The 27,325-nt window shown below is 40.9% G+C and overlaps 1 protein-coding gene across 1 annotated transcript; it reads right to left on the bottom strand.

The window, feature by feature from the left end:
* Nucleotides 1–4,278: 4,278 nt before the first annotated feature.
* LOC142163065 (uncharacterized) lies at nt 4,279–7,465 on the bottom strand. The gene is made up of 2 exons (XM_075220316.1): nt 7,076–7,465; nt 4,279–4,299 (listed from the first exon to the last, which is right to left on the bottom strand). The coding sequence occupies exons 1-2, from the start codon at nt 7,463–7,465 to the stop codon at nt 4,279–4,281; spliced, it is 411 nt and encodes a 136-aa protein (XP_075076417.1).
* Nucleotides 7,466–27,325: the final 19,860 nt, after the last annotated feature.

Below are 27,325 nucleotides of genomic sequence, written 5' to 3' on the forward strand. Positions count from 1 at the left end.
AATTATGGTATCCTATATAGTGGATTTCCTTCTACTTTAGAAGGGTACGGTGATGCAAACTAGATCTCTGATTCAGATGAGACAAAATCCACTAGTGGTTATGTATTCACCTTTGGTGGTGGTGCGATATCGTGGAAATCAGCTAAACAGATGATCATTGCTAGATCAACTATGGAATCAGAGCTTGTAGCTCTGGAGTTAGCTGGTTCTGAAGCTGAGTGGCTACGAAACTTTTTAGCTAATATCCCTTTAACAAAGGACGTATTGCCTCATGTGTCTATACACTGTGATTGCCAAGTGGCAATAGCTATAGCAAAGAATAAATCTTATAATTGTAAAAGTAGACACATGAAACTGAGACATGATGTCATACAACATCTATTGAGAGATGGAATAATTTCCATTGACTATGTGAAGTTAGAGATAAATTTGGCTGATCCTCTGACTAAACCTATGGGAAGAAAATTAATTCTTCAAACCTCAAAAGAGATGGGGTTAAGGCCGACATGTTGTCAATAGAGATGGTAACCCAACCTATGTGATTGGAGATCCCATGAATTAGGTTCATATGGGTAATAACAAGTCGATATTGGCACTGATGCACTAAATGAGAGTTTTTAACTGCTACTAATTGAGAGGCTGAGTTATAACTCTTAATGAAATTCATAATCCTTATGGATGGTGTATTTAAAAGCAGTATACACTTGATGAATTCACCTATATGAGAGTGGAGTGGGCCGCTCCTAAAAGATTTTGGCCTAGTCTCTAGAGCTCTCATGAATAACCAGGCACGCGCATGGCCTATTGGGCGCAAAACCGCGTTAAACAGCAAAGTTATCGGGGGTCAAAATATGATTGATAAAATCTCTGACTTACAATAAGAATTATTGATTCATAGAAATATTATACTTAACCAGTAATTATGTGAGTTAAATTTTATAGGTCTAAGTTTGGTTCATAGTCTATAAGATACCAAACCTATTACATTTGGCCCATACAAATCCAGCAAGTCTATTTCAAAAAGTCTTTAAAATAGTGGGGGACTGTGGCAATATTTTAAACCTTTGTGGACATATGTCTTGAACAAGACCATGTGGAAGCCTTCTAGAAGGGAAGATATAAATGGCAAGAAGCTTTTGAAAAGTGGCAATTTCTTTGCCACGTTCCTTTCCCTCAGCATATCAATCCATGCACATATGCCTATAAATAGGCTCTCAATTGGACAAGAAAATGATCATCACAAAGACAAAAAGAAATCCTTGTTCTCTTTCCTTCTAATTTCAATATTCACCAACTTCCCTTTGTTGTCTTTCTTTTGGTAGTTTAATTTCTCTTGTTCCCCTCTTTTAAATAGTTGGGTTTGTAATATTTAATATTTTGCTAATTCTTGTATCCTCTAAATAAATTAGAGATGAGCTTGTTTAATCCTGGAGAAACATTTCACATTGCTGAAATAGTTTCTTAGAATAGTGCCCAACACGACTCAAGTCAATATGTGTATCCTCTTACAAATAATATTGAAGCAGTATTATTATTGTTATTTTTCGGTGTCATTTCCCTACAGTAGTTATCGGTTGAAAATATTGAGATCGATTGTGTGTTTTATAACTAAAAAAAGAATGCGCCTTTTTTGCCATTTGAAAACCAAATATAATAAATGGAGTTAAGAGGAAGGGTATATTATACCCACGGCGAGTTTTGAATTAAGATTGATCTAAAACTTTCTTTTATAGATTTTGACGACTAGCGTAAAGATTCACTTTCTCAGATCACTTTCTAGAGCATTATTTGGAAAAAAACAAAATATACCCAGATTTACGACTGATAATTGAAAGATAACCACAGTTTCATATAAAGATAAAATCGAAGCAAAAACATCCTTAAAAATCCAAAAACATTCCAACATAATATGTTGGAGTTTGAATTTTTTACATATGAGTTTTCAACATAATGTGTTGGAATTTCATAATGTGCTGGAGTTTCAACATAATACGCGGGAAGTTTATATGCACCAGCTCCATCATCCAACATATTATTGTAATGACCCGACCGGTCATTTTGAGCTTTTGCACTTTGTTCGCCAGTTCTCGGGCATGACTATCCCCATGTGATGTATTATGAATTATGTAAATCACCGGTTTTGGTTTACAAGTTAACCGGAATATATTTTGAAGAAATAGTTCTCAGTTTGAAGCTTGAAATTTGAATGGTTTGACCAAGATTTGACTTGTTAGTATATGACCTCGGATCAGAATTTCTATGATTTGGTTAGCTCCGTAGGTGATTTGGGACTTAGGACCATGATCAGAATGCATTTTGGAGGTTCGTGGAAGGTTTAGGTTTGAATTGGCGAAATTGAGATTTTGGCGTTTTCCGGTTGATAGGTGAGATTTTGATATAGGAGTCGGAATGGAATTCTGGAAGTTGAAATAGATCCGTTGTGTCATTTGTGAAGTGTGTGTAAATTTTAAGGTCATTCGGATGAGGTTTGGTAAACTTTTTGATCGAAAGCGAAATTTGGAAGTTCTTGAAATTCTTAGGCTTGAATCCGATGTGATTTTGGTGTTTGGATGTTGTTTTGAGCATTCCGAAGGTTGGAACAAGTTTGAATGAGGTTATGGGATATGTTGGCATGTTTGGTTGAGGTCCCGAGGGCCTCGGGTGAGTTTTAGATGGTTAAACGGATCAATTTTGGACTTTGGACTTGGCAGTTTTTGCTAGTTTTGTATTGCAGAAGATCTGTTCTTCGCGTTTGAGGTAAGGGACCTGCGTTCGTGAAGGGTGTTTTTCTAAGGCTGCGAATTTTGCCTTCGCGTTCGCGTGTTGTGTGTCCCGTTCGCGATGCTGTGATGTTTTGATTCTCTGCGTTCGCGAGGCCTGTGTCGTGTTTGCGTCGAGTAAGTGGGAGCAGCTGGGGTCCCAGCCTTTTGTGCTTCGCGTTTGTGCAAGGAGGTCGCGTTCTCGATGGATTGGAAAGCGGACGATTCGCGTTCACGAGTTGGAGGTCGCGTTTGCGTAAAGGGAATTCATGGTCAGCAAATTTTTGTGCTTCGCGAACGCGAGGCTTTGACCGCGTTCGCGAAGAAGGTTTTTGATGCCTGGGCAGAATGTTTAAACAGCCATTGTCCGCGATTTTGGGGTAACTTTCACCATTTTTGGGTGATTTTGGAGCTTTTTGAGAGGATTTGAAGAGGGATTCAAGAGATAATACCTGGAGGTAAGATTTTTGAACTCAATAATCGATTCTTGTGTGAATTCTACCTAATTAATCATGGAATTTAATCCTAGTATTGAAGAACTAAGGCTTGTAATTGGAGACTTAGGATTTGGGATTTGAGGGGTCATTTGTGGTTGGATTTTGGTACTTTTGATATGTATGAACTCGTGAGAGGATGAGAATTCTATTGATTTGACTTTTATCGGAATCCGAGATGTGGGCCCGGGGCTCGGGTTTGAGCAATTTCATGATTTTTTTATGTAAATTGGATATTTTCGAGTGGGCTTTGTTCCCTTAGCATATTTTAATGGTTATGTACTGATTGTGGCTAGATTTGGAGCATCTGGAGTTCGATACGTGAGGGCAAAGGCATTGCGGGCTAGAGTTTGGACCGGATCGAGGTGAGTAATAATTGTAAATGATGTCATGAGGGTATGAAACCCTGGATTGCACATCGTTGTGCTATATTGAGGTGACGCACATGCTCGATGATGAGCGTGGGGTCATGCACTGTTGGGGATTATGACTTAGTTCGTCCTGAATGACTATTTTACCGTGTATTTGACTTAAATCTATTTGTGAACATCATGTTTTGGGCTGAACGCGATATTTGGGCCACGTGCCAACTATTTGAACCCTTAGAGGATTTTTATTGATATTCCCTCACTGTTTTGACTTTAAACTTGTACTCAGTCATGCTATACTCTACTATTTTCATAACTCAGGCATGTTTACTTTATTTTAATACATTAAATGATATTTCAAATAATATTTTGGGCTGAGCATCATTGTCACGCCCCAAACTAGGGGAGGCACGACTGGCACTCAATACTGTATTCGATCGAGTTAGCTACTAAACATACTAGCTAACTAAACTGGGGGCCAACAGATCGAGCAACATAGCATCTAAAATACTAAGCATGGACCGTTAAAGTCATGACATAAATAACAATAAGCCATATAAACAAAGGTAGACGAGCCAAAATAATAAAGTACTAGTTGGCTGACGAGGTCGCGATTGGAGACATACATGCCTACACACATATATATACATGCCAAGTTTATGGGTTGGATAGTGAAAGCTGCAAAAAGAAACCCAGAATACTGTATCCACAATAGCCTCTAAGAGTGTCATAAGCACTGTCGGAACAAGGCCCCGACTATACCCAAACTGTACATAAAAGTAACCATCCTATGAAAGCTCCAGGAAGAGGTGGAGCTTACCAACTCACAACTGAACCCTGAAATCCTAGCGGAGGGGTTGATCAGAGTCCCTACCTGGACCTGCACGCACAAAACAAAAATGCAGTGTCCCCAGGCAACGGGACATTAGTACAAATAAAAATGTACTGGTATGTAAGGCAGAAAGTAGAATCATACATAGCTGATGTAAAAAAATAATAGTGAAACCACCTGACACTGAAACTCTTATAGCCTCCATGACCGACATCCGACCACATAGTAATCAATTATGCATGGTATGCTCGTGTAAGCGTATGTCATGAATACATATATATTGATGCAAATGCATGACATAACAAACCAAATGCTAGCAATGGCGGTCTATCCCGGTAGCTAACCGGTATCATATGGCCAACCTGTGGCCATCTGTACAATATATATAGTTTTTCGGGCAAATAGGCCCCTTACCTCCGATTATAGCTCGAAGTCCATGCATAATATGCCATGTATGATATGAAATTTGAATGCACATAATAGGCCATAACAAGAACTTAGCCTATCTTGGCTCATTGGTACTCGTATTCTTATAATCTCATAATCACCTTCGTATCGCATACAATTGTCTCGTGGAACCTCATATGTTTTCTTTGAATAAATAAGCTTGAAAACTTAACTCGACTTTTAGAAAGATAACTTAACTCTGAAGAGGTTCATAAAAAGCTTAAGGTACTTCACTTAGTCCTTATACCTGATTTCTTGATAATTAGTAAAGGAAAGTATATCAAAAATCAAGTGTTTTAATAGTTTAAACGTAAAATTTATATTTGAGATTTTTGAAAATCGATGTGTCACTTTAGAGATTTTAAAATATACTTTAACAAAGAAGAAGGACTGATCGTAAATACTAAATGCTTTTATTTTGTTTAGTCACACAACCCAAATACGAATAAGAATTCATATATATAGACATATGGATAAGAAAACCGACAAAATGACATATATAGATATCGAATACCTTAATTATCCGAACGAGTGGAATATCAACCTAATAGCATCATGAAAATACTTCTGCTATGATCCCAATGCCTTTCATAGAAGGTCTTTCTAGCAATAGAATATTAAAATATCACATTTGACATTTTAGGAATTTCCAAGAATTCGTGCAAAAAGGAAGGACAAAGCTTAGCCTTAACATACCTTTCCAACGAACGTCTGAATTCCTGTAGTTCCTTCACGAAAGTTGTTCCTTACGTACTAAGCTTCTCAAACACTATATATATGCAGCTTATACGCACCAATAAACAGTTCATAATTGAGTTTAAATCGGCAGATTTGCCATATGGCCCTAACTTGACGAAACGTCCGTAGAACTTTGTAAAAACGATCATAAAAGAATCCCAAGATGATTACCTTGGAAAATCAAATATAAAGCCTAAAGAACCAGCAAGAACAACAAATTCCTATCTTCCAAAAATATCTCCAAACACAGCTAATAGAAGGGGGGAAATGATTGTAAAGCGTAGAGATTGAGTTTCTAGGCACGGGGACAAACTTTAATGGTAGAAATCGTTAAAAACGTACCTTAATCACTCAAGAACACCATGGAACCCTCTATTCAGCTCCCTCACTATTTTGGGACAAAAATGAAATGTTTTGGTGTCTTACAAGTCGGATTTGCTGACTTATACCACTTGTTTGACCCGACTCGGTTCGCGACCCGATTTCAGCCTGGACAGTCTGGGGTAAAACAGTCATAACTTTTTACTGCAATGTCTGTTTGATATGAGGTATTTTTGGTTGCGAACTAGGCTTGTAGAACTTCGATTAGATAGGTTGTGGGTCCCATAACACATTATATATTGGGAGAACTAATCTGATACATTTGACCTAAAGTTTAAAAAAATTATTAGAGAAATTTACGATAACCTTTGCCGACCTTTATTTCGCTACTTGCTTGACTCCAAAACTTAACATGTGACCCGTGTGATATTATAATACCTCATAACACACTATTCTTAGCATGTTAGACACTCTTAGTCTCATCCCACAGGTGCAAGTTAACTTAAACCTTCCGAACGCGCGGGGTGCTACCCGAGCCATTTCTTTAACCATTAACCTTTGTTTAAAGGATTCCTTTGACCTAAAACTTTAGTTAGTTCCTTGATATTACCACACATTTTCAGTCTTATTCTCCCAATGTGCTACACCCAATTATATATACCTAATATAACCACGCCACATTACGTATATTACGTAAGAGAAGAGAAAAAAAAAATCACATGGGGTCTCACAGTCTCCCCCCCTAAAGAACATTCATCTGCGAATGGGTCAAGTCAATTCCTTGGTTTCATTTTTTTCCGCTAATACGTTATTTTCGAGGCTATATTTGTTACATTTGCAAAGCATAAATCAAATTCTGAAGATTCCAACTACTAGGCTTCGTATAGCTATCTCGCAATAAGAAATTTAAATTGCACTTTCTAGTCATTTAAAATCCAATTAAGTGTTGTAAAGAAATAATTGCCAATTATTTAAATGTGACTCACCTTAAGTCGTAAATAGGTAGGGGTACTTCTTCCTCATTTCCTCCTCAGCTTCCCAGGTCATTTCCTCGATGTTGTTATTTCGCCATAACACTTTCACGGAAGCCACTTCTTTAGTTCGAAGCTTTCTTACCTGCCGATCTAAAATAGCTACTGGTACCTCTGCATAAGATAAGTCTTCAGCAATATGAATATCCTCAATGGGCATAATACGTGAAGGATCTCCAATGCACTTCTGCAACATAGATACATGAAACACAGGATGGATTGCTCCCAATTCTGAAGGCAAATCAAGCTTGTACGCCACCCTACCAATCCTCCGGATAATCTTATACGGTCCAACATACCTAGGGCTGAGCTTACCCTTCTTTCCAAATCGCATGACGCCCTTCATAGGCGTTACTTCCAGGAAAATGCAATTTTCTACATCAAACTCTAAGTCTCGTCGTCGAACATTTGCATAAGACTTCTGCCGACTTTGTGTTGTACGCAGCCAGTCTCTAATAAGTTTTACCTTTTCCATTGCTTGCTGGACTAAATTAGGACCTAGTAACTCTGCTTCCCGACCTCGAACCAACCGATCGGCGACCTACACTTCCGCCCGTATAGTGCTTCGTAAGGGGCCATATGAATACTAGCTTGGAAGCTGTTATTATAAGCGAACTCAATAAAAGTTAGATGATCATCCCAACTTCCTTTAAAATCTAGCACACAGGCACGTAACATATCCTCAACTGTCTGAATAGTATGCTCTGCCTGTCCATCAGTTTGCAGATGAAAAGTTGTGCTAAGATTTACCTACGTGCCTAGACCCTTCTAAAAAGATTTCCAAAAATGTGTTGTAAATTGAGCCCCTCGATCAGAGATAATAGATAACGGTACCCCGTGAAGGCGCACAATCTCCCGAATGTAAAGCTTGGCATAATCCTCGGTTGAATATGTCGTCCTGACTGGCAGAAAATGACAGATTTTGTAAGCCTATCAATAATTACCCAAATAGAATCATACCTCTGTGGAGTGCGAGGCAAACCGGTGATGAAGTCCATATTTATCATGTCCCATTTCCATAATGGAAGTTCAATACACTGAGTTAGGCCTCCAGGCCTCTGATGCTCAACATTAACTTGTTGGTAGTTAGGATATTGGGCTACCATCTCCGCGATATCTTTTTTCATTCCATTCCACCAATAGATCTGTTGAAGGTCCTGATACATCTTTGTCGCTCCGGGGTGAACTGCATAGGGCCTCCAAAAGAATCTTGGCGCGGAGTTCTCCGACTGTCGGTGCACATAAGCGGCCCTGGTATCTAAGGACTCCATCTCCAATTAGCTCAAATAAAGGTTGTCGCTGCTGTGGAATACTTTCCCTCAGTTTTATAAGCTCAGGATCCTCGTGTTGTCGCTCTTTCACTTCAGTAACAAAAGAAGATTTTTCCGTATTCTGAACGAGAATGCGTCCACCCTCTGCATTTACCAAACGCACCTACAAACTAGCTAGCTAGCATAGATATTGGTCATCTTGACCTTATTAACTTTAACATGGCTTAGACTGCCCATGGACTTCCGGCTAAGAGCATCAACAACAATATTAGCTTTACCAGGATGATATAAAATATCAACATCATAGTCCTTTAATAATTCTAGACATCTTCTTTGTCGTAGGTTCAGCTCCCTCTGTTTAAATAAATACTGAAGGCTCTGGTGGTCGGTGAAAACATCAATATAAACCCCATATAGATAATGTCGCCAAATCTTTAGGGCGAAGACAACTGTGGCTAACTCAAGATCGTGCGTAGGATAGTTCTGTTCATGTTTCCGCAACAGTCTGGAGGCATACGCAATAACCTTACCATGCTGCATAAGAACACAACCTAGGCCAATTCTCGAGGCATCACAATAGACAACATAACCCTCGGTGCCATCCGGAAGAGTCAAGACAGGTGCCGTCGTAAGCCTTTTCTTTAGCTCCTGAAAACTTTGTTCACATGCCTCAGTCTACTGAAACTTAGCTCCCTTAAGTGTCAGCTTCGTCAATGGTGCAGAAATAGAGGAAATTCCTTCCACAAACCTTCGGTAATACCCTGCCAAGCCTAAAAAGCTACGAACCTCTGTTGGATTCAAGGGCCTCGGCCAAGTCATCACAGCTTCAATCTTTTGGCCATCAACCTTGATACCATCGCTGGTAATAACATGACCAAGAAAAGCTACAAAAGTTAGCCAAAATTCACATTTAGAGAATTTAGCATATAACCTGTAGTCTTGGAGAGTCCGCAATACAGCTTGCAAGTGGTCCGCATGCTCGGCTTCCGATCATGAATATATCAAGATATCATCAATAAACACAATCACAAATTAATCCAAGAATGGTTTGAATACCCGGTTCATAAGATCCATAAAAGCTGCTGGGGCATTTGTAAGCCCAAAAGACATGACAAGGAATTCAAAATGGCCATACCTCGTCCTAAATGTTGTTTTTGGGATATCAATATCCCTGACTCGTAGCTGATGATAACCGGATTGCAAGTCGATCTTCGAAAAGAATTTGGCACCTTGTAACTGGTCGAACAAGTCATCAATCCGTGGAAGAGGATACTTATTCTTGATAGTGACTTTATTTAGTTTTCTGTAGTCAATACACATCCATAAGGAGCCATCTTTCTTTCAAACAAAGAGCACCGGAGCACCCCATGGGGATGTACTTGGCCTAATAAAGCCTTTATCGAGCAAATTCTTCAGTTGTTCCTTCAATTCCCTTAGCTCTGCAGGAGCCATTCTGTAGGGAGGAATGGATATAGGATGCGTATCAAGAAGCAAATCTATAGTGAAATCAATTTCCCTTTCGGGGGGAATTCCTGGAAACTCGTCAGGGAATACTGTTGGGAATTCATTCACAGTAGGAACCGATTGAAGAGTCGCTGGCTCCTTATCTATATCCCTGACATGAACCAGATGGTATATACAGCCTTTAGCAATAAACTTCCGAGCCCTAAGGTATGAAATAAGCTTACCCTTGGGCGTGGCTACATTACCTTTCCATTCAAGGACAGGCTCACCCGGAAAATGAAATCGGCCAACTTTGTACGACAATCAATATTAGCATAACAAGCTGCCAACCAATCTATACCCATAATGACATCGAAGTCTAGCATAACCAATTCCAATAAATCAACAAAAGTTGGACGGTCATTAATTAACATTGTACAACCTCAATAGACATGATTAGCAACAATAGAGTCGCCAACTGGCGTAGATACCTCAACTGGCTGTGGCAACAACTCAGATCTAATGTCAAGCTTACCAGCAATAAATGGAGTAATATATGAAAATGTAGAGTCGGGATCTATCAATGCATAAATGGCATGAGAATGTATTGTCAATATACCTGTGACAACATCTGGGGATGCCTCTGAATCCTGTCGGCCTGTGAGTGCATAAAAGTTGTTCTGGCCACCACTAGAACCTGAGGTGTCTCCTCAACCTCTCCCCCTACCACGTCCCTGAGTAGACTGTGGACCTGGTCGGGGAACACGGACTGAGGGCGAAGAGGCTGCTGTGGATCCTGAAGGCTGAGTTGGTGCACCTCTGCCTAACCCTGGGAACCGGCTAATAAAATGTCCTATCTGCCTACAATGATAACATGCACTCGAACCCTGTCTACACTGCCCGGTGTGCAGCTTACCGCACTGAGTACATGGAGGAATAGGTTGTCTCATTTGTGCAGAACGCTCCTGTCGACGGCCCTCAGGCTAGCCTGAGCTCTGTCCCGGTCCTGACTGAATATAACGATTAAACCGCTGGCCATGCATCTGTAATGGGAAACTACTTGCTAATCGAGGTGGATATCGATGGAGTGGGGGATTGAAATCACCCCGTGGCTCCCTATAAGACCCCATAGTACGAGCCCTCTTACTCTGCTCCCTATCCCTGCGAGTATCACGAATCCGATGGGAAAGGTCCTCTGTAGTCTGAGCGAAAGCCTGTATGCGGGAAATATCTACATCATCCGATAGGGATGCTACCCTACAGTCTCTAATCAGATGATCCCCCAAACCATCCACATAATGATGAACTCTAGCCCTCATGGTACGTACAATATCTGGTGCATACCTCGCCAAAGAATTAAACTTATGGCTATAATCCCTCACACTCATATCCACCTGCTTCAGGCTAAGAAACTGGTCAAGACGGGCCTCCCGAACCTCCCGTGGCAAATAATAGGCTAAAAAAGCCTTAGAGAAGTCCTCCCACTCTGCTGGCGGAGCATCAGGTCCTCTAGATCTCTCCCATGACTCATACCATAGGACGGCTACATCACGTAGTCGAAAAGAAGCCAACTCCACAGCCTCGGTGACGGAGGCATGCATCACTCTCAATACTCTATACATTTGGTCTATAAAGTCCTGGGGATCCTCAGTGGAACTAGATCATGTAAATAATGGAGGGGACAAGTGGAGAAACTCTCGTACCGTCGAGCTTCCTGTCCGATCTCTCCGGGCATCTGCTCCCGACTCTAGCTGTCGCTCATGAATAAAAACCATCCTAGTCAGCAACTGAACTGCCTCCCTCATCCCCTGCTCCCCAGTCTCTGATGGCGGAACAACAGGTGTTAGAGGTCCTGTGTCTCTAGCTGCCTCAAGTACTAATATAACTGGTGAGGCTAGCGGTACTATATCTCCCTAGGCTCCAACAAGTGCTGGGAAGCTGAAACTAGGGGTACTGGAGACTCAATGTGTGCCTCTAAGGGAAATCTATCCCTCTGACCCAGTGGGGAACGACTGGCACCTTCCCCCGGATTCATACCTATCTCTCGTTGTGCCATCTCCTGAGCATAGGTAGCCTATAAGATAAGAAACACAAAGCACGATTTAGATTTCATACGTTCTTATAACTTCGCTTTATAGCACGATCTATTAATTGAAAGAAACATAACCATTCCTAAATGCCTCATAGCCTCCTGATTATAAGTGTGGTGCACAACACACCCATAAGCAAGACTCTACTAGACACGGCTTGTGGACTCACTGGCACACGACCTGCTCTGATACCAAGTTTGTCATGCCCCAAACTAGAGGAGGCACGACTGGCACTCGATACTGTATTCGATCGAGTTAGCCACTAAACATACTAGCTAACTAAACTGGGGCCCAACAGATAGAGCAGCACAACATCTGAAATACTAAGCCTGGACCGTTAAAGTCATGACCTGAATAATAATAAGCCATATAAACAAAGGTAGATGAGCCAAAATAATAAAGTACTAGTTGGCCGACGAGGTCGCGATTGGAGACATACATGCCTACACACATATATATACATGTCAAGACTATGGGCTGGATACTGAAAGCTACAAAAAGAAACCCAGAATACTGTGTCCACAATAGCCTCTAAGAGTGTCATAAGCACTGTCAGAACAAGGCCCCGACTATACCCAAACTGTACACAAAAGTAACTATCCTATGAAAGCTCCAGGAAGAGGTGGAGCTTACCAACTCACAGCTGAACCTCGAAATCCTAGTGTAAGGGTTGATCAGAGTCCCTACCTAGACCTGCACGCACGAAATAAAAATGCAGTGTCCCCAGGTAACGGGACATCAGTACGAATAAAAATGTACTGGTATGTAAGGCAGAAAGTAGAATCATACATAGCTAATGTAAAAAAAATAATAGTGAAACCACCTGACACTGAAACATTTATAGCCTCCATGACCGACATCCGACCTCATAGTAATCAATTATGCATGGTATGCTTGTGTAAGCGTATGTCGTGAATACATATATATTGATGCAAATGCATGACATACCCAACCAAATTCTAGCAATGTCAGTCTCTCCTGGTAGCTAACCGGTATCATATTGCCAACCCGTGGCCATCTGTACAATATATATAGTTTTTCGGGCAAATAGGCCCCTTACCTCCGATTATAGCTTGAAGTCCATGCATAATATGTCATGTATGATATGAACTTTGAATGCACATAATAGGCCATAACAAGAACTTAGCCTATCTTGGCTCATTGGTACTCTTATTCTTATAATCTCATAATCACCTTCTTATCGCATATAATTGTCTCGGGGAACCTCATATGTTTTCTTTGAATAAATAAGCTTGAAAACTTAACTCGACTTTTAGAAAGATAACTTAACTCTGAAGATATTCATAAAAAGCTTAAAGTGCTTCACTTAGTCCTTATACCTGATTTCTTGATAATTAGTAAGGAAAGTATATCAAAAATCAAGTGTTTTAATAGTTTAAACGTAAAATTTATATTTGAGATTTTTGGAAATCGATGTGTCACTTTAGAGATTTTAAAATATACTTTAACAAGAAAGAAGGACTGATCGTAAATACTAAATGCCTTTATTTTGTTTAGTCACACAACCCAAAGACGAATAAGAATTCATATATATAGACATATGGATGAAAAAGCCGACAAAATGACATATATAGATGTCAAATACCCTAATTAACCGAACGAGTGGAATATCAACCTAATAACATCATGAAAATACTTCAGCTATGATCCCAATGCCTTTCACAGAAGGTCTTTCTAGCAATAGAATAGTAAAATATCACATTTGACGTCTTAGGAATTTCCAAGAATTCGTGAAAAAGGAAGGACAGAGCTTAGCCTTAACATACCTTTCCAACGAACGTCTGAATGCCTGTAGTTCCTTCACGAAAGTTGTTCCTTACGTCCTAAGCTTCGCAAACACTATATATATGCAGCTTATACGCACCTATAAACTGTTCATAATTGAGTTTAAATCGGCAAATTTGCCATATGGCCCTAACTTGACGAAACGTCCGTAGAACTTTGTAAAAACGATCATAAAATAATCCCAAGATGATTACCTTGGAAAATCAAGTATAACGCCTGAAGAACCAGCAAGAACAACAAATTTCCTATCTTCCAAAAATAGCTCCAAACACAGCTAATAGAAGGGGGAAACGATTGCAAAGCGTAGAGATTGAGTTTCTAGGCACGGGGACAAACTTTAACGGTAGAAATCATTAAAAACGTACCTTAATCACTCAAGAACATCATGGAACCCTCTCTTCAGCTCTGTCACTGTTTTGAGACAAAAATGAAATGTTTTGGTGTCTTACAAGTCGGATTTGCCGACTTATACCACTTGTTTGACCCGACTCGGTTCGCGACCCAGTTTCAGCCTGGACATTCCAGGGTAAAACAGTCATAACTTTTTACTCCAACGTCCGTTTGATGTGAGGTTTTTTTGGTTGCGAACTAGACTTTTTTGGGGTCTCACAATCATGTTTTATTGTTGCCCGAGTTGCTTATGTGATTTTGGATGAGTAAGGCCGATGGCCTGTGTTGTGAGGATTCTTTTAGATCGGGCTGCATACCGCAGCGGTGATATACTTATTATGATTATGAGGCCGAGGGCCTGAGTTTGTACACCATGAGGTGGCTTGTCGATATGAGACCGGGAGCCTAATGATGATACCACGAGATGGATTGATATTACGCGTGGGCCGCAAGGGGCCCCTCCAGGAGTCTGCACACCCCCAGTGAGTGTGGATACCTATTGTGATGTGAGATATAGCCCGAGGGGCTAGTATTATTCTGAGATATTGCCTGAAGGGCGGAATTGTTGATAGTGTGCCCAAGGGCGAACCTTTATGTGTTTATCTTTCTTATTTGCCTGTCATTTACCTTCTTAATTGTTGAAAAGGCATTTCATGAAGTTTAAGTTGAACAAAAATGATTTCTACATATCCATACCGATTCACTATTTTACTGGCTTTTACTGCTTTATTATAGCCTGTAATGTGCCTTACATGATTTCGTATTTCTCAGTCTTTATTTATGATTATTACTCACTGAGTTGGAGTACTTACTTTACTCCCTGCACCTCGTGTGCAGATTCAGGCGTTGCTGATCCTACTCGTGAGAGTTGAGAGCTCCTGGCAGATTTTGGAATTTACGAGGTAGCTGCTCGGCGTCCACAACCTCGTGTTTCTCCCCCTTTATCTCATTTCTTTCTTTTTCAGTGATTCTGTAATAGTTGTAGACACTTTAGACTTGTAGTATATTGATAGATGCTCATGACTAGTGATACCCCAGTATCGGGCTATGTTGGGTTCTATTTTTGCAAACTATAATGTTCACTGCTTATTTTTTGGGATTTTATCGAGTTTAAGACTTAATTCTTATTGTTTAATTGCTTAAAACTGAAGTGGGTAAATGTCGTTTGGACTTGTCTTCACGAGAGGCGCCATCACGACCGGGTCCGGGTTTAGGGTCGTGACAAGTTGGTATCAGAGCCTAGGTTATATAGGTCTCACGAGTCATGAGCAGGTTTAGTAAAGTCTCGTAGATCGGTACGGAGACATCTGTACTTATCCTCGGGAGGCTGCAGAACCTTTAGGAAGAACTTCCCATTCTTGAATTCTTATCGTGCGTCCTTGATTCAACTTGAAAAGTAACTCTTTGAATTCCTTCCACGTGTTTGTATGTGCGCATGAGCGCTCAGTATCAGATATGCATCGATGGCTTGTGATTCCATGATCGAGGGACGAGGTGTGATCTCTGTGTGTTGATGTCGGCTAGTTTGGAGAACTTGAGGTCGGATTTTTTCCTATAGCTTGAGCTCTAAGCTAATGATTTACACGAGCGCATGCTTCTGGATCTACATGTTCTGTTATGTCCCTATTAAGGGGAGTAAAGACTGGTTAGCTACATGATGAGGGTGATATGACTACGAGGTGTATTCATATGAATCGAATGAGGCGATAAGGGTCTGCTTTAGGGCAGCAAGGACTATTTGGTGTTTGATTTCCATCGTGATTGAATGTATAGCCTCGAGTTATGGGTGTGTGAAGAATATTTTCATGTTTCCTAGTTGGGAGTGAAGTAAATTTCATGTTGCGGTATGAGTTTAGACTTAGGAAGATTAAATGGCTGCGTAGTGTTTATGATGGTGGAAGGTATACAGAAATGTTAGCTGGAGGCAAAGCTGGTGGGTCATCTCATGCGGAGTGTTCTGAAGTTGTGTGATCCTTATGTTTTCTGTTAGAAGATCTCATTTACAAGTGAAAGATATGGTTGCAATTTAAGTTTGGGCCGCTTAAGAAAGTGGGTTTAACTGTTATGAGAGTGAATGCGACAATTGCAGAAGACTTAAAGTGCTAGATGGTCTGTGTTTCACGAGTTTAAGAAGGATCGAGTTTAATCTCACTATGGTATTATGGCAGTAATTGAGTGTATGCATTATGAGTTATTGTGTGTATTTTGATCTATGGCTTTGAGCCAAGTGGGGGAGTCTGCTATCGACTAGTTGATTGCGCAGTTATATGCTATGTTGGTTCCAGTTTGAAGCGTACGGGTGAATCAGTTATGGCTTATGGAGATTGAGACCGAGGATGGCTCGAGTAAAGGAAACGCTTTGACAAAGATTATGTTATGCTTCATAGGTGTATGATAATCACGGAGTGTTTTGAGTGGTTATTGGTAGAGGATGCTCGGTACATAGGGTAGGAAGTTGCTTGGTTGTTTTAGGATGAAGTTACGCTCTGCGATGTCGGAGTGCTAATGAGGCACAGGTTGTTCGGTTCATTTGATCAGGCTAATTGTAGTTTGAGTAGAGTGGATGACTCTAGAGAATGGTTCTAATGTGTTCAAAGTTTTACATGTAATATTTGGAGATTTTCAAGTTGAACTTTTGGCTAGAAACGGAGGTTTGCATTTGAGGGTGTCAAGACTTGTGGTATTTCGATATCAATTAGGGAATTCTATATTCATCAGCATTAGGAAGGTGAAGGTAACGGATTTAGATTCTCATGAAGTCTCTTCAGAGTAAAGTATTTCGAATGTGGTACTTTTGGGGATATTTAAGAGAGTACTCAGCTGCTTATGAGCCTTAGACGGTGTGGTTTTATGCTTGGGTCTCGTATGGTGAGTCTGGGTTGAGGAATTATGGTGTTATAGCAAGAAGGAGTATCAAGTGGAAGGTAAATTAGAAGGAAACCTGGATAGATTTGATAGCTTGGTAGTAGACCGGATCGGTATGGTAAGGATATGATTAGTTCCTTGGGTGTGAACGGGGTAATGAGTTCCTACAGGTATTTCACGACAATGCTCTTGGGTTTTAGTGGCCTGCGTAGCTTGGTTGAGTTAGAAAGATTCAGTCCTGATAGGTTTGGTTCGGTGCAAAGGGGAGTCGGAGAGTTCTTAATGATTTCTACCACGGTTAGAGGTGTATATTTTCATGGGCATGAGGATCATGGGATGTATAGTGATTTTCTCCCAGATGAGGTCCAATGGAAAAGTTCTTGGCTAGTTGAGTACGTAGTTGCGTGTGGCTCGGAAGGGTTATAAAGTTCTCATAGTTACCCTCGGATGGTATGGTTTATGTGGTATGTGGTGTAGGCTTGAGAATTGCATGTGTAAGGTCTCGGTTCAGTTCTGAAAGGAAGATCATAACATCCTTAGGCAGCGGCAGCTTCAGATAATTAGAGAAATGAGCTTCAGATAATTAGAGAAATGAGCTTCAGATGATTAGGGAAATGATCTTCAGATGATTAAGGAAATGGTATTGTTATTCGGGTGATTTGACGAGGGTATATATTTCAGAAAAAGGCAATGTGATTAAGTTGATGGTTCTTCGGTAGTATTGTGGCACTCTCTTGTTAGATCGACTACTGATATTTGAGTTTGCTTGGTGGCACAGAAGAATTTTATAGTATCTCTCGTGGAATGATTGGGTATTAGAGGTATGGTATGTATTCGGACGGCGAAACTGGGATCAGGTATGGTGATTCGTGTGCTATATGGAGTTGGAAACTGGGAGTTCTCATATTCAGGCTATGTTGTGGTTGTGGGTCGTGTGTATCGGCACTGTTTAGTGACTATCGGGGTTTGGAGACCAGAGTGGATCTTGTGCTACTTGGTATGCTAGATTCTAATGTAATATTGGGCATAGACTGGTTGTCTTCGTGTCATGTTATTCTAGACTATTGCGCTAAGGAAGCGATGTTGGCTATGCCAGGAATGCCACGAAATGAGTGGCGAGCTTCGACGGATTTCATGTCCTAGTAGGGTGGTTTTATATTCTAAGACCCAGGGATGGCTAGGAAGGATTGTCTTTCTTATTTGGGCTTTCATGATGGATGCCAGTGTGGAGACTCCTACCATTGATTCAGTTCCATGGTAAGGGACCTTTCGGATGTGTTTCTTATGGCGGGGCATGTCGCCGGGCGAGGTTGTTGATTTTGGTATTTATTTGATGTCCGGCGCCATATCGTATGGCACCGGCAGAGTTAAAGGAGTTGAAGGAGCAGCTTCAGGGTTTCCTTGATAAGGGGTTCATTGGCAGGCCAATGTGGATGTGTGTTCTAACTTGAGTCAGCTTGGTTGGCTCCGAGTTGTATTGCTGAGGGATGTGTGATTCGATTGTTATTGAGCCTATTAGTGTTCTGACGAGATCTATGAGTTACCCTTCCGTGTTGTGAGGCATTGGGATTTGTTGGTTATAGGCACATGTGGTGTGGTGTTATTGGGGTCTCTCAGTGGAATTCGAGCGGGAGGAGTATTGGATATTGCTTGGCAAATGGCGCATCAGTTGTGTCCTTTCGGGTTATGTAATGTTATGTCAATTGTTTCGTCGTGGTTATGATGATTTGCTTTGGTTCCAGACGTCAAATCGCGCGTCGTTGTCGATGTTGAGTAGAGTGACTTGAGGTGTTTCAAGTGGACCAGTATTTGGATAGGGTCGCGCATTGCAACAAGTTATGTGGAGGTATGACCTTGCGGTTTATATTCGTGTGTTCTATTTCTATAATGTGTGGTGGGTTCGCAGCCTTGTGTTGTGGTGGTACTGGTGAGCTTGCGGTACAGCTCTTTCATTTGAGTCATTTTTCATGATTTGAGTATGTTCAGATTGTTGCTTATTGGTGCATGGATTGCACAAGTTGCGGCTTTAGCCTGTATTGATGTGTCATGTCACCAGAGTAGTTGTGTTAGATTAGATGTGGTCGTTAAGATCTAGAATGAATACAAACGGATTCGGTTTCAGCGAGTTGATGGATAATATCGAGGTTTGGTTCAGAAATTTGCTATGGTCCTTGCCAAAGAAGAAGTGGCTTCATGAATGGTTGATATGGGAAATGGTTATGGTTTACTGCATGTGTCATTTATTATTGGCAGTATATGAAAGTGTTGGAATGAGACTTTAGTGGATAAGAGGTTTTCTATCGGTATTCGGGTGTTATGTGCAACTACTATGATTAGAAGTTATTGTTACAAGTGTTTGAGTTATGTGGTATATCATGTAATTGCACCTGAGGTTACGAGTATGGGTTATTACAGCTTGTTCAGGCTTATTCAGAGCATACATGTGAGATTTTGATCTTGTGGGTGATTTCAGAAGTGGAAATGTGGTTCTAAGGTTCATAGGCTAGGTTGGACTGTGAAATTTTAGTTACATTGTTTATCGGACCTATAAGAGATAGGGTGACGTGAGATCACCCTCGGGTATGTGCATAGTAAGGTTATTCAGCGATTGGTTGGCTTTTGGAACAACTCTGGGCACGTTCGAGGATAAACGTATGTTTAAGTGGGGGGATGTAACGACCCGACCGGTCGTTTTGAGCTTTTTGCACTTTGCTCGCCAATTCTCGGGCATGACTAGCCCCGTGTGATGTATTATGACTTATGTAAATCGTCGATTTTGGTTTTCAGGTTAACCGAAATGAATTTTGAAGAAACAGTTCTCAGTTTGAAGCTTGAAATTTGAAAGGTTTGACCAAGATTTGGCTTGTTAGTATATGATCTCGGATCAAAATTTCTATGATTTAGTTAGCTCCATTAGGTGATTTGGGACTTAGGAGTGTGATCGGAATGCATTTCAGAGGTTCGTGGAAGGTTTAGGCTTGAATTGGCAAAATTGAGATTTTGGCGTTTTCCGGTTGATAGGTGAGATTTTGATATAGGAGTTGGAATGGAATTCTAGAAGTTGCAGTGGATCTGTTGTGTCATTTGTGACGAGTGTGCAAATTTTCAGGTCATTCGGACGAGGTTTGGTAGACTTTTTGATCGAAAGCGGAATATGGATGTTCTTGAATTTTTTAGGCTTGAATCCGATGTGATTTTGGTGTTTTGATGTTGTTTTGAGCGTTCTGAAGGTTGGAAAAAGTTTGAATGAGCTTATGGGATATGTTGGCATGTTTGATTGAGGTCCCGAGGGCCTCGGGTGAGTTTCAGATAGTTAAACGGATCAATTTTGGACTTTGGACTTGGCAATTTTTTCTGGTTTTGTCTTGCAGATGATTTGTTCTTTGCGTTCGTGGTTAGGGACCCGCATTCGCAAAGGGTGTTTTTTTGAGGCGGCGAATTTTGCCTTCGCGTTCGCGTGTTGTGTGTCGCGTTCGCGATGCGGTGATGTTTTGATTCTCTACGTTCGCGAGGTCTGTGTCACGTTCGCGTAGATTAAATGGGAGCAGCTGGGGTCCCAGCCTTTTGTGCTTCGCGTTCGCACAAGGAGGTCGTGTTCGCGATGGTTTGGAAAGTGGACGCTTCGCGTTCGTGAGCTGGAGGTCGCGTTCGCGTAAAGGGAATTCATGGTCAGCGGATTTTTGTGATTCGCGAACGCGAGGCTTTGACTGCGTTCGCGAAGAAGGTTTTTGATGCCTGGGCAGAATGTTTAAATAACCATTGTCCGCGATTTTGGGGCTAACTTTCACCATTTTTGGGCGATTTTGGAGCTTTTTGAGAGGATTTGAAGAGGGATTCAAGAGATAACACCTGAAGGTAAGATGTTTAAACTCAATACTCGATTCTTGCGTGAATTCTACCTAATGAATCATGGAATTTAAGCCTAGTATTGAAGAACTAGGGCTTGTAATTGGAGACCTAGGATTTGGGATTTGAGGGGTCGCTTGTGGTCGGATTTCGAGACGTGGGCCCGGGGGTCGGGTTTGAGCAATTTCGGGATTTTTGATGTAAATTGGATATTTTCAAGTGGGCTTTGTTCCCTTAGCATATTATAATGATTATGTACTGATTGTGGCTAGATTTGGAGCATGCGGAGGTCGATTCGTGAAGGCAAAGGCATCGCGGTCTAGAGTTTGGACCGGATCGAGGTGAGTAATGATTGTAAATGATGTCCTGAGGGTATAAAACCCCGGATTGCACATCATTGTGCTATATTGAGGTGACACACACGCTTGACGACGAGCGTGGGGTCTTTCACTATTGGGAATTGTGACTTAGTCCGTCACGAATGACTATTTTACTGCGTATTTGACTGAAATCTATTTGTGAACATCATGTTTTGGGCTGAACGTCATATTTGGGCCTCGTGCCAACTATTTGACCCTTAGGGGATTGTTATCGATATTTACTCATTGTTTTGACTTTAAACTTGTACTCAGTCATGTTATACTCTACTGTTTTCATAATTCAGCCATGTTTACTCTATTTTAATATGTTAAATGATATTTTTAAATAATATTTTGGGTTGAGCATCATGTTTTATTGTTGCCCGAGTGGCTTATGTGATTTTGATTGAGCAAGGCCGAGGGCCTGTGTTGTGAGGATAATTTTGGGCTGACCATCATGTTGTATTGTTGCCGAGAGCTTAGTGATGATGCAGCGAGATGGCTTGATATTGAGTTTGGGCCGTAAGGGGCCCCTCCAGGAGTCTGCACACCCGTAGTGAGCGCGGGTACCCATTGTGATGTGAGATATAGCCCGAGGGGCTGGTATTGTTCTAAGATATTGCCCGAGGGGTGGAATTGTTGACATTGTGCCCGAGGGGCGAACCTTTATGTGTTTATCTTTCTTATTTGCCTGTCATTTACCTGCTTAATTGTTGAAAAGGCATTTCATGAAGTTTAAGTTGAACAAAAATGATTTCTACATATCTATGCTGATTCATTGTTTTACTGGTTTTTACTGCTTCATTATAGCCTGTAATGTGCCTTACGTAATTTCATATTTCTCAGTCTTTATTTATGATTATTACTCACTGAGTTGGAGTACTCAGTTTACTCCCTGCACCCCGTGTGCAAATTCAGGCGTTGCTGATCCTACTCGCGAGAGTTGAGAGCTCCCGACGGATTTCGGAGTTCACGAGGTAGCTGCTCGGCATCTGCAGCCCCGTGCTTCTCCCCCTTTATCTCATTTCTTTCTCTTTCAATGATTCTGTAATAGTTGTAGATACCTTAGACTTGTAGTATATTGATATATGCTCTTAACTAGTGACACCCCGATATAATGTTCACTGCTTATTATTTGGGATTTTATCGAGTTTAAGACTTAATTCTTATTGTTTAATTGCTTAAAACTGAAGTGGGTAAATGTCGGGTGGCCTTGTCTTCACGAGAGGCGTCATTACGATCGGTTCCGGGTTTAGGGTCGTGACAATTATGCTGAAACGTTTTGTGCTGGAGTCCCAACAAAATATGCGGGAAGTTTATACGCAAGAGCTTCATAATCCCGCATATTATACTTGAACTTTCTATGTTTCAGTAAAACAGTGGTCATTTTTCAATAACTTTGCAAATGCTGATTATTTTTCGATTACCAGTCCCAAAACTAGCTAGCCTGTGCTATTTTAACCATTTTATTTGGATCTATTTATTTGCATTCTATTGCAAAAGATAAGAATATAATGAGAAGGTAGATTAAAACATAAAGACTCATAAACATTCATCACTTTGGACATATAGAAATCAGCATAAGAAAATTAGAGGGTTAAGTCCTACAAAGATAAACATAATTTCTAGATCTCCCATAGCCGCAACTCGTGCTTTTTTTTGCAGCTTTTTTAGATATGGTGGTGTCTGGTGTGGGTTTGCAGTGGTGAAAGAATGCTCTTGGATTATGCATTAGCAGTCGTGATTCATGAAAGGGGTGGGACAGAAAGAGCTATAGGAATGAAAAAGAAAGAAATAGAGTAGAATATAATTATAACAAAAAAATCCAAAAATGAAGAAAAAAATAAAATTTATGCATGTGGCAGAGCGTGCACAACACTCTCGGTCAAAAATCTGGTAGCTTTAAGGTGTTGTTTATTTCACTTCAACAAAGTTCAACGGGTAATACGACCTTCGCAAAGTTTAAATATGTAGCTGAAAATACGACTCAAGTTCAAGGGGTATTTATGTTTTTTTTATGAAAAAGAAATTCACCTGTTAGTATGCCCAAGCCTATAAATGGTACTCTATAGTGAACAAATATGGATACTAGCTCTACCTTCCGCTTACTGATAATAAGTACTCCAAACCAAACAATATGAAATTTGACAATATTTTATAATATATATTTTTATCATATTGACAAGACAAAAATTACAACTTACAGTACTTTTCATATAGTTTTTAAATATCTAAATTTTTATTTTAAGATACTGAATTGAACTAATCCAATTAACTTCAAAATTTAGTCAAACTAACTTCCAATAAAAGAAATATATCCTCTAAATAAATCTTAATTTTTTTTAAAACATACTCCCTCCATTCACTTTTAGTTGTCAAGTATTTTAAAAATAAATTTTTATTTTTACTTGTCACTTTTCGCATATCAAAAGAAAAATAAGTTATTTTTCTTGTTTTGCCCTTAGCATTAATTACTCATTCCAAATCATTTTTCAAGTCCATTAAGACTATACACTAATTAATATGGGTAAGCAGAAACTGCATGAGGTAAGGCTAAGGGCCTTGTGCGCCCTACAAGAGATTACCGGGGGTCACGGTACTAGGGGGCACGGGAACAAGAAAATTTTGGTACAGACTTTTGTTGTTGTTACGACAGGCGGAGAGCAGTGCCCTATGGTAATCATGTACTTTATTTATTATTTTTAAAAGGTGTACAAAGTCAACAATGGACAAGTAAAAATAAACGGAGGGAGTACTAATTTGCTTGCAACTGGAAAAACTTGTGTGGTTGGTCCATTGAGAGAGTGCATTGGGGAACATTTTTTTGGGTTTCCATCTAACTGTCACGACCCTAAATTCGGACCCGGTCGTGATGACACCTCTCGTGAAGACAAGGCCAGCCGACACATTTTCATTTCAATATTTAAGCAATTAAGATAATAAATATTATGTCTTAGACATAATAAATCCCAAACTAAGACGAGAACAATACAATTTGCGGAAAACAAAACCAACACAGCCCGATACCGGGGTGACACCAATCATGAGCATCTATCAATGTACTACAAGTCTGAAGTGTCTACAAAGCTATTATAGAATCACTTACAAGAGAAAATAAATAAGATAAAGGGGGAGAAGCACAGGGCTGCGGACGCCGGGCAGCTACCTTGTGAACTCCGAAATCTGCCGGGAGCTCTCAACCCTCGCAAGCAGGATAAGCAGCGCCTAAATCTGCACATGGGGTGCAGGGAGTAAAGTGAGTACTCCAACTCAGTGAGTAATAATCATAAATAAAGACTGAGAAATATAAAATCACGTAAGGCACATAACGGGCTATAAGGAGCAGTAAAAGCCAGTAAAAATAGTGAAGCAGTAAAGAATTGTAAAGTCACTGAGTTCAGTTTAAACTTCATAAAATGCCTTTTTTAACAATTAAGCAAGTAAATGACCGGGCAATTAGGAAAGATAAACACATAAAGGATCGCCCCTCGGGCACAATGTCAATAAATCCACCCCTCGGGCTATATCTTACATCACAATGAGTACCCGCGCTCACTGGGGGTGTGCAGACTCCTGGAGGGGTCCCTTACTGCCCAAGCGCAATATCAAGCCATCTCATGGCATCATCACTAGGCTCTCGGTCTCATATCAACACGCCACCTCGTGGCGTACATATATCTAGCTCTCGACCTCATAATCATAATCAGTATTTCCTCACAACATAGGCTTTCGGTCTTACTCAGTCAGAATCTCACAGCCACTCGGGCAACAGTAAAACACGGTGCTCAGCCCAAAATACCATTTAAAATATCATTTAAGTGTTAAAGCAAAGTAAACATGACTGAGTTATGAAAACAGTAGAATATAACATGACTGAGTTCAAGTATAAAGTCAAAACAGTGAGAAAATATCAGTAAAAATCTCCCTATTGGTTCAAATAGTTGGCACGAGGCCCAAATATGGCATTCAACCCAAAACATGATGATAGCAAATAGTTTTCAATCAAATACGTGGTAAAACAGTCATTCGGGACGGACTAAATCACAATCCCCAATAGTGCACGACCCCACGCTCGTCATCTAGCATGTGCGTCACCATAATATAGCACAACGATGTTCAAATCCGGGGTTTCATACCCTCAGAACAATATTTACAATCATTACTCACCTCAATCCGGTCCAAACTCTAGCCCGCGATGCCTTTGCCCCTCAAATCGGCCTCCACCCGCGTCGAATCTATCGAAAATCAGAATCACGACGTCAAAATATTCTGAGGGAACCAAGCCCGAGCGAAAATAATCAATTCACAACACAAATCCCAAAAATACCAAAACCCGACCCCCGGGCCCATGTCTCAAAATTCGATAAAATTCACCTTAATAGATTCTTCATCTCCCCACAAGTTCATACATATCCAAAGTACCAAAATTAGACCACAAATGATCCCTCAAATCCTCAAGTCTAGGTCTCCAATACCAAGCCCTTAGTTTCCCCAATTTTAACCTTTAAATTCTATTAATCTTAGTCCAAATCAGTGCAATAATACCATAGGAATGAGTTTTAGACCCAAATTCCTTACCTCAATGAAGTCCCCTTGAAATCCTTCTTCAAAATCGCCCAAAAAGCTCCAAGGCCGACTTTGAAATGGTGGAATAGCTCAAAAATCGCGAAGGAAACAATTTATACCTTCTGGCCCAGGGATTTTGCATCTACAGCCAAATTCTCGCTTCTGCGGTACCGTATTTGCGGTCCTTGAACTGCTTCTGCGATTTTCACTTAAGTCACCCAAAATCACATCTGCGATGCATTGGCCGCACCTACACCATCGCAGGTGTGGCTCCCCAACCGCTTCTGCAGCTCTAGCCTTCCCAGGCCCTTTCCGCTTCTGCGACCTTCTTCTTCGCATCGCACCTGCGATCCCCAATTCGCAGGTACGGAAACAACAGAAGCAGAAAATTCTACAGCTTGTACCAATCCAAAGAAAAGGCACAAACAAGTCACATACCACAATCCAAACTTGTACCATTCTTCAAAACACCTCAAACAACATCGAATCAACCAAAACACATCGGATTCAAGCCTAAGTTTTCCAAAATCTTCCGAATTACGCTTTTGATCAAAAAGTATACCAAACCACGTCCGAATGACCTGAAATTTTGCGCACACATCCCAAATGGCACAACGGAACTACTGCAACTCTCGGAATTCCATTCCGACCACTATATCAAAATCTCACTTATCAACCGGAAAACGCCAAAAATCCAATTTTTCCAATTCAAACCTAAATCTACTCTGGACCTCCAAAACATATTCCGATCACGCTCCTAAGTCCGAAATCACCTCACGAAGCTATCCGAACCATCGAAATCCACATCCGAGCCCTCTAACACATAAGTCAACATCCGGTTGACTATTCTAACTTAAGCTTCCTCAAAAGAGACTAAGTGCCTCAAATCTTACCAAATCCTTTCCGAACCCGAGCCAACCAACCCGATCACACACAGAATCGATAGACAAAGCAATAAAAAGTAGAAATGGGGGAAACAGAGTGGTAACTCATGAGACGACTGGCCGGGTCGTCACATCCTCCCCCTCTTAAACAAATGTTCGCCCTCGAACGAGTCAAGAAACATACCTGAAGCCTCAAACAGATGAGGATATCTACTCTGTATCTCCCGCTCGGCCTCCTAGGTAGCCTCCTCCACGGGCCGACCTCTCCACTACACCTTCACTGAAGCCATATCCTTTGATCTCAACTTTCGAACCTGACGCTCCAAAATAGCTGTTGGCTCCACATCATAAGTCAAATCACTATCCAACTAAACTGTGCTGAAATCCAAAACATGAGAAGGATCCCCAATATACTTCCGGAGCATAGAAACAAGGAATACCGGACTCACACTCGACAAGCTGGGTGGCAAAGCAAGCTCATAAGCCACCTCCCCAATCCTTCGAAGCACCTCAAAAGGCCTAATAAACCGAGGACTCAATTTACCCTTCTTTCCAAATCTCATAGCACCCTTCATGGGTAAAACCTTCAATAGAATTTTCTCACCAACCATGTAGGACACATCTCGAACTTTCCTGTCAATATAACTCTTTTGCCTCGACTGCGCTGTACGAAGCCTCTCCTGAATTACCTTCACCTTTTCTAAAGCATCCTATACCAAGTCTGTCCCCAATAGCCTAGCCTCACCCGGCTCAAACCAACCGACTGGAGATCTACACCGCCTCCCATACAAAGCTTTATACGAAGCCATCTAAAT

The sequence above is a fragment of the Nicotiana tabacum genome, chromosome 8 (assembly GCF_000715075.1).
Source record: "Nicotiana tabacum cultivar K326 chromosome 8, ASM71507v2, whole genome shotgun sequence".
In the NCBI taxonomy this organism is placed as follows: Eukaryota; Viridiplantae; Streptophyta; class Magnoliopsida; order Solanales; family Solanaceae; genus Nicotiana; species Nicotiana tabacum.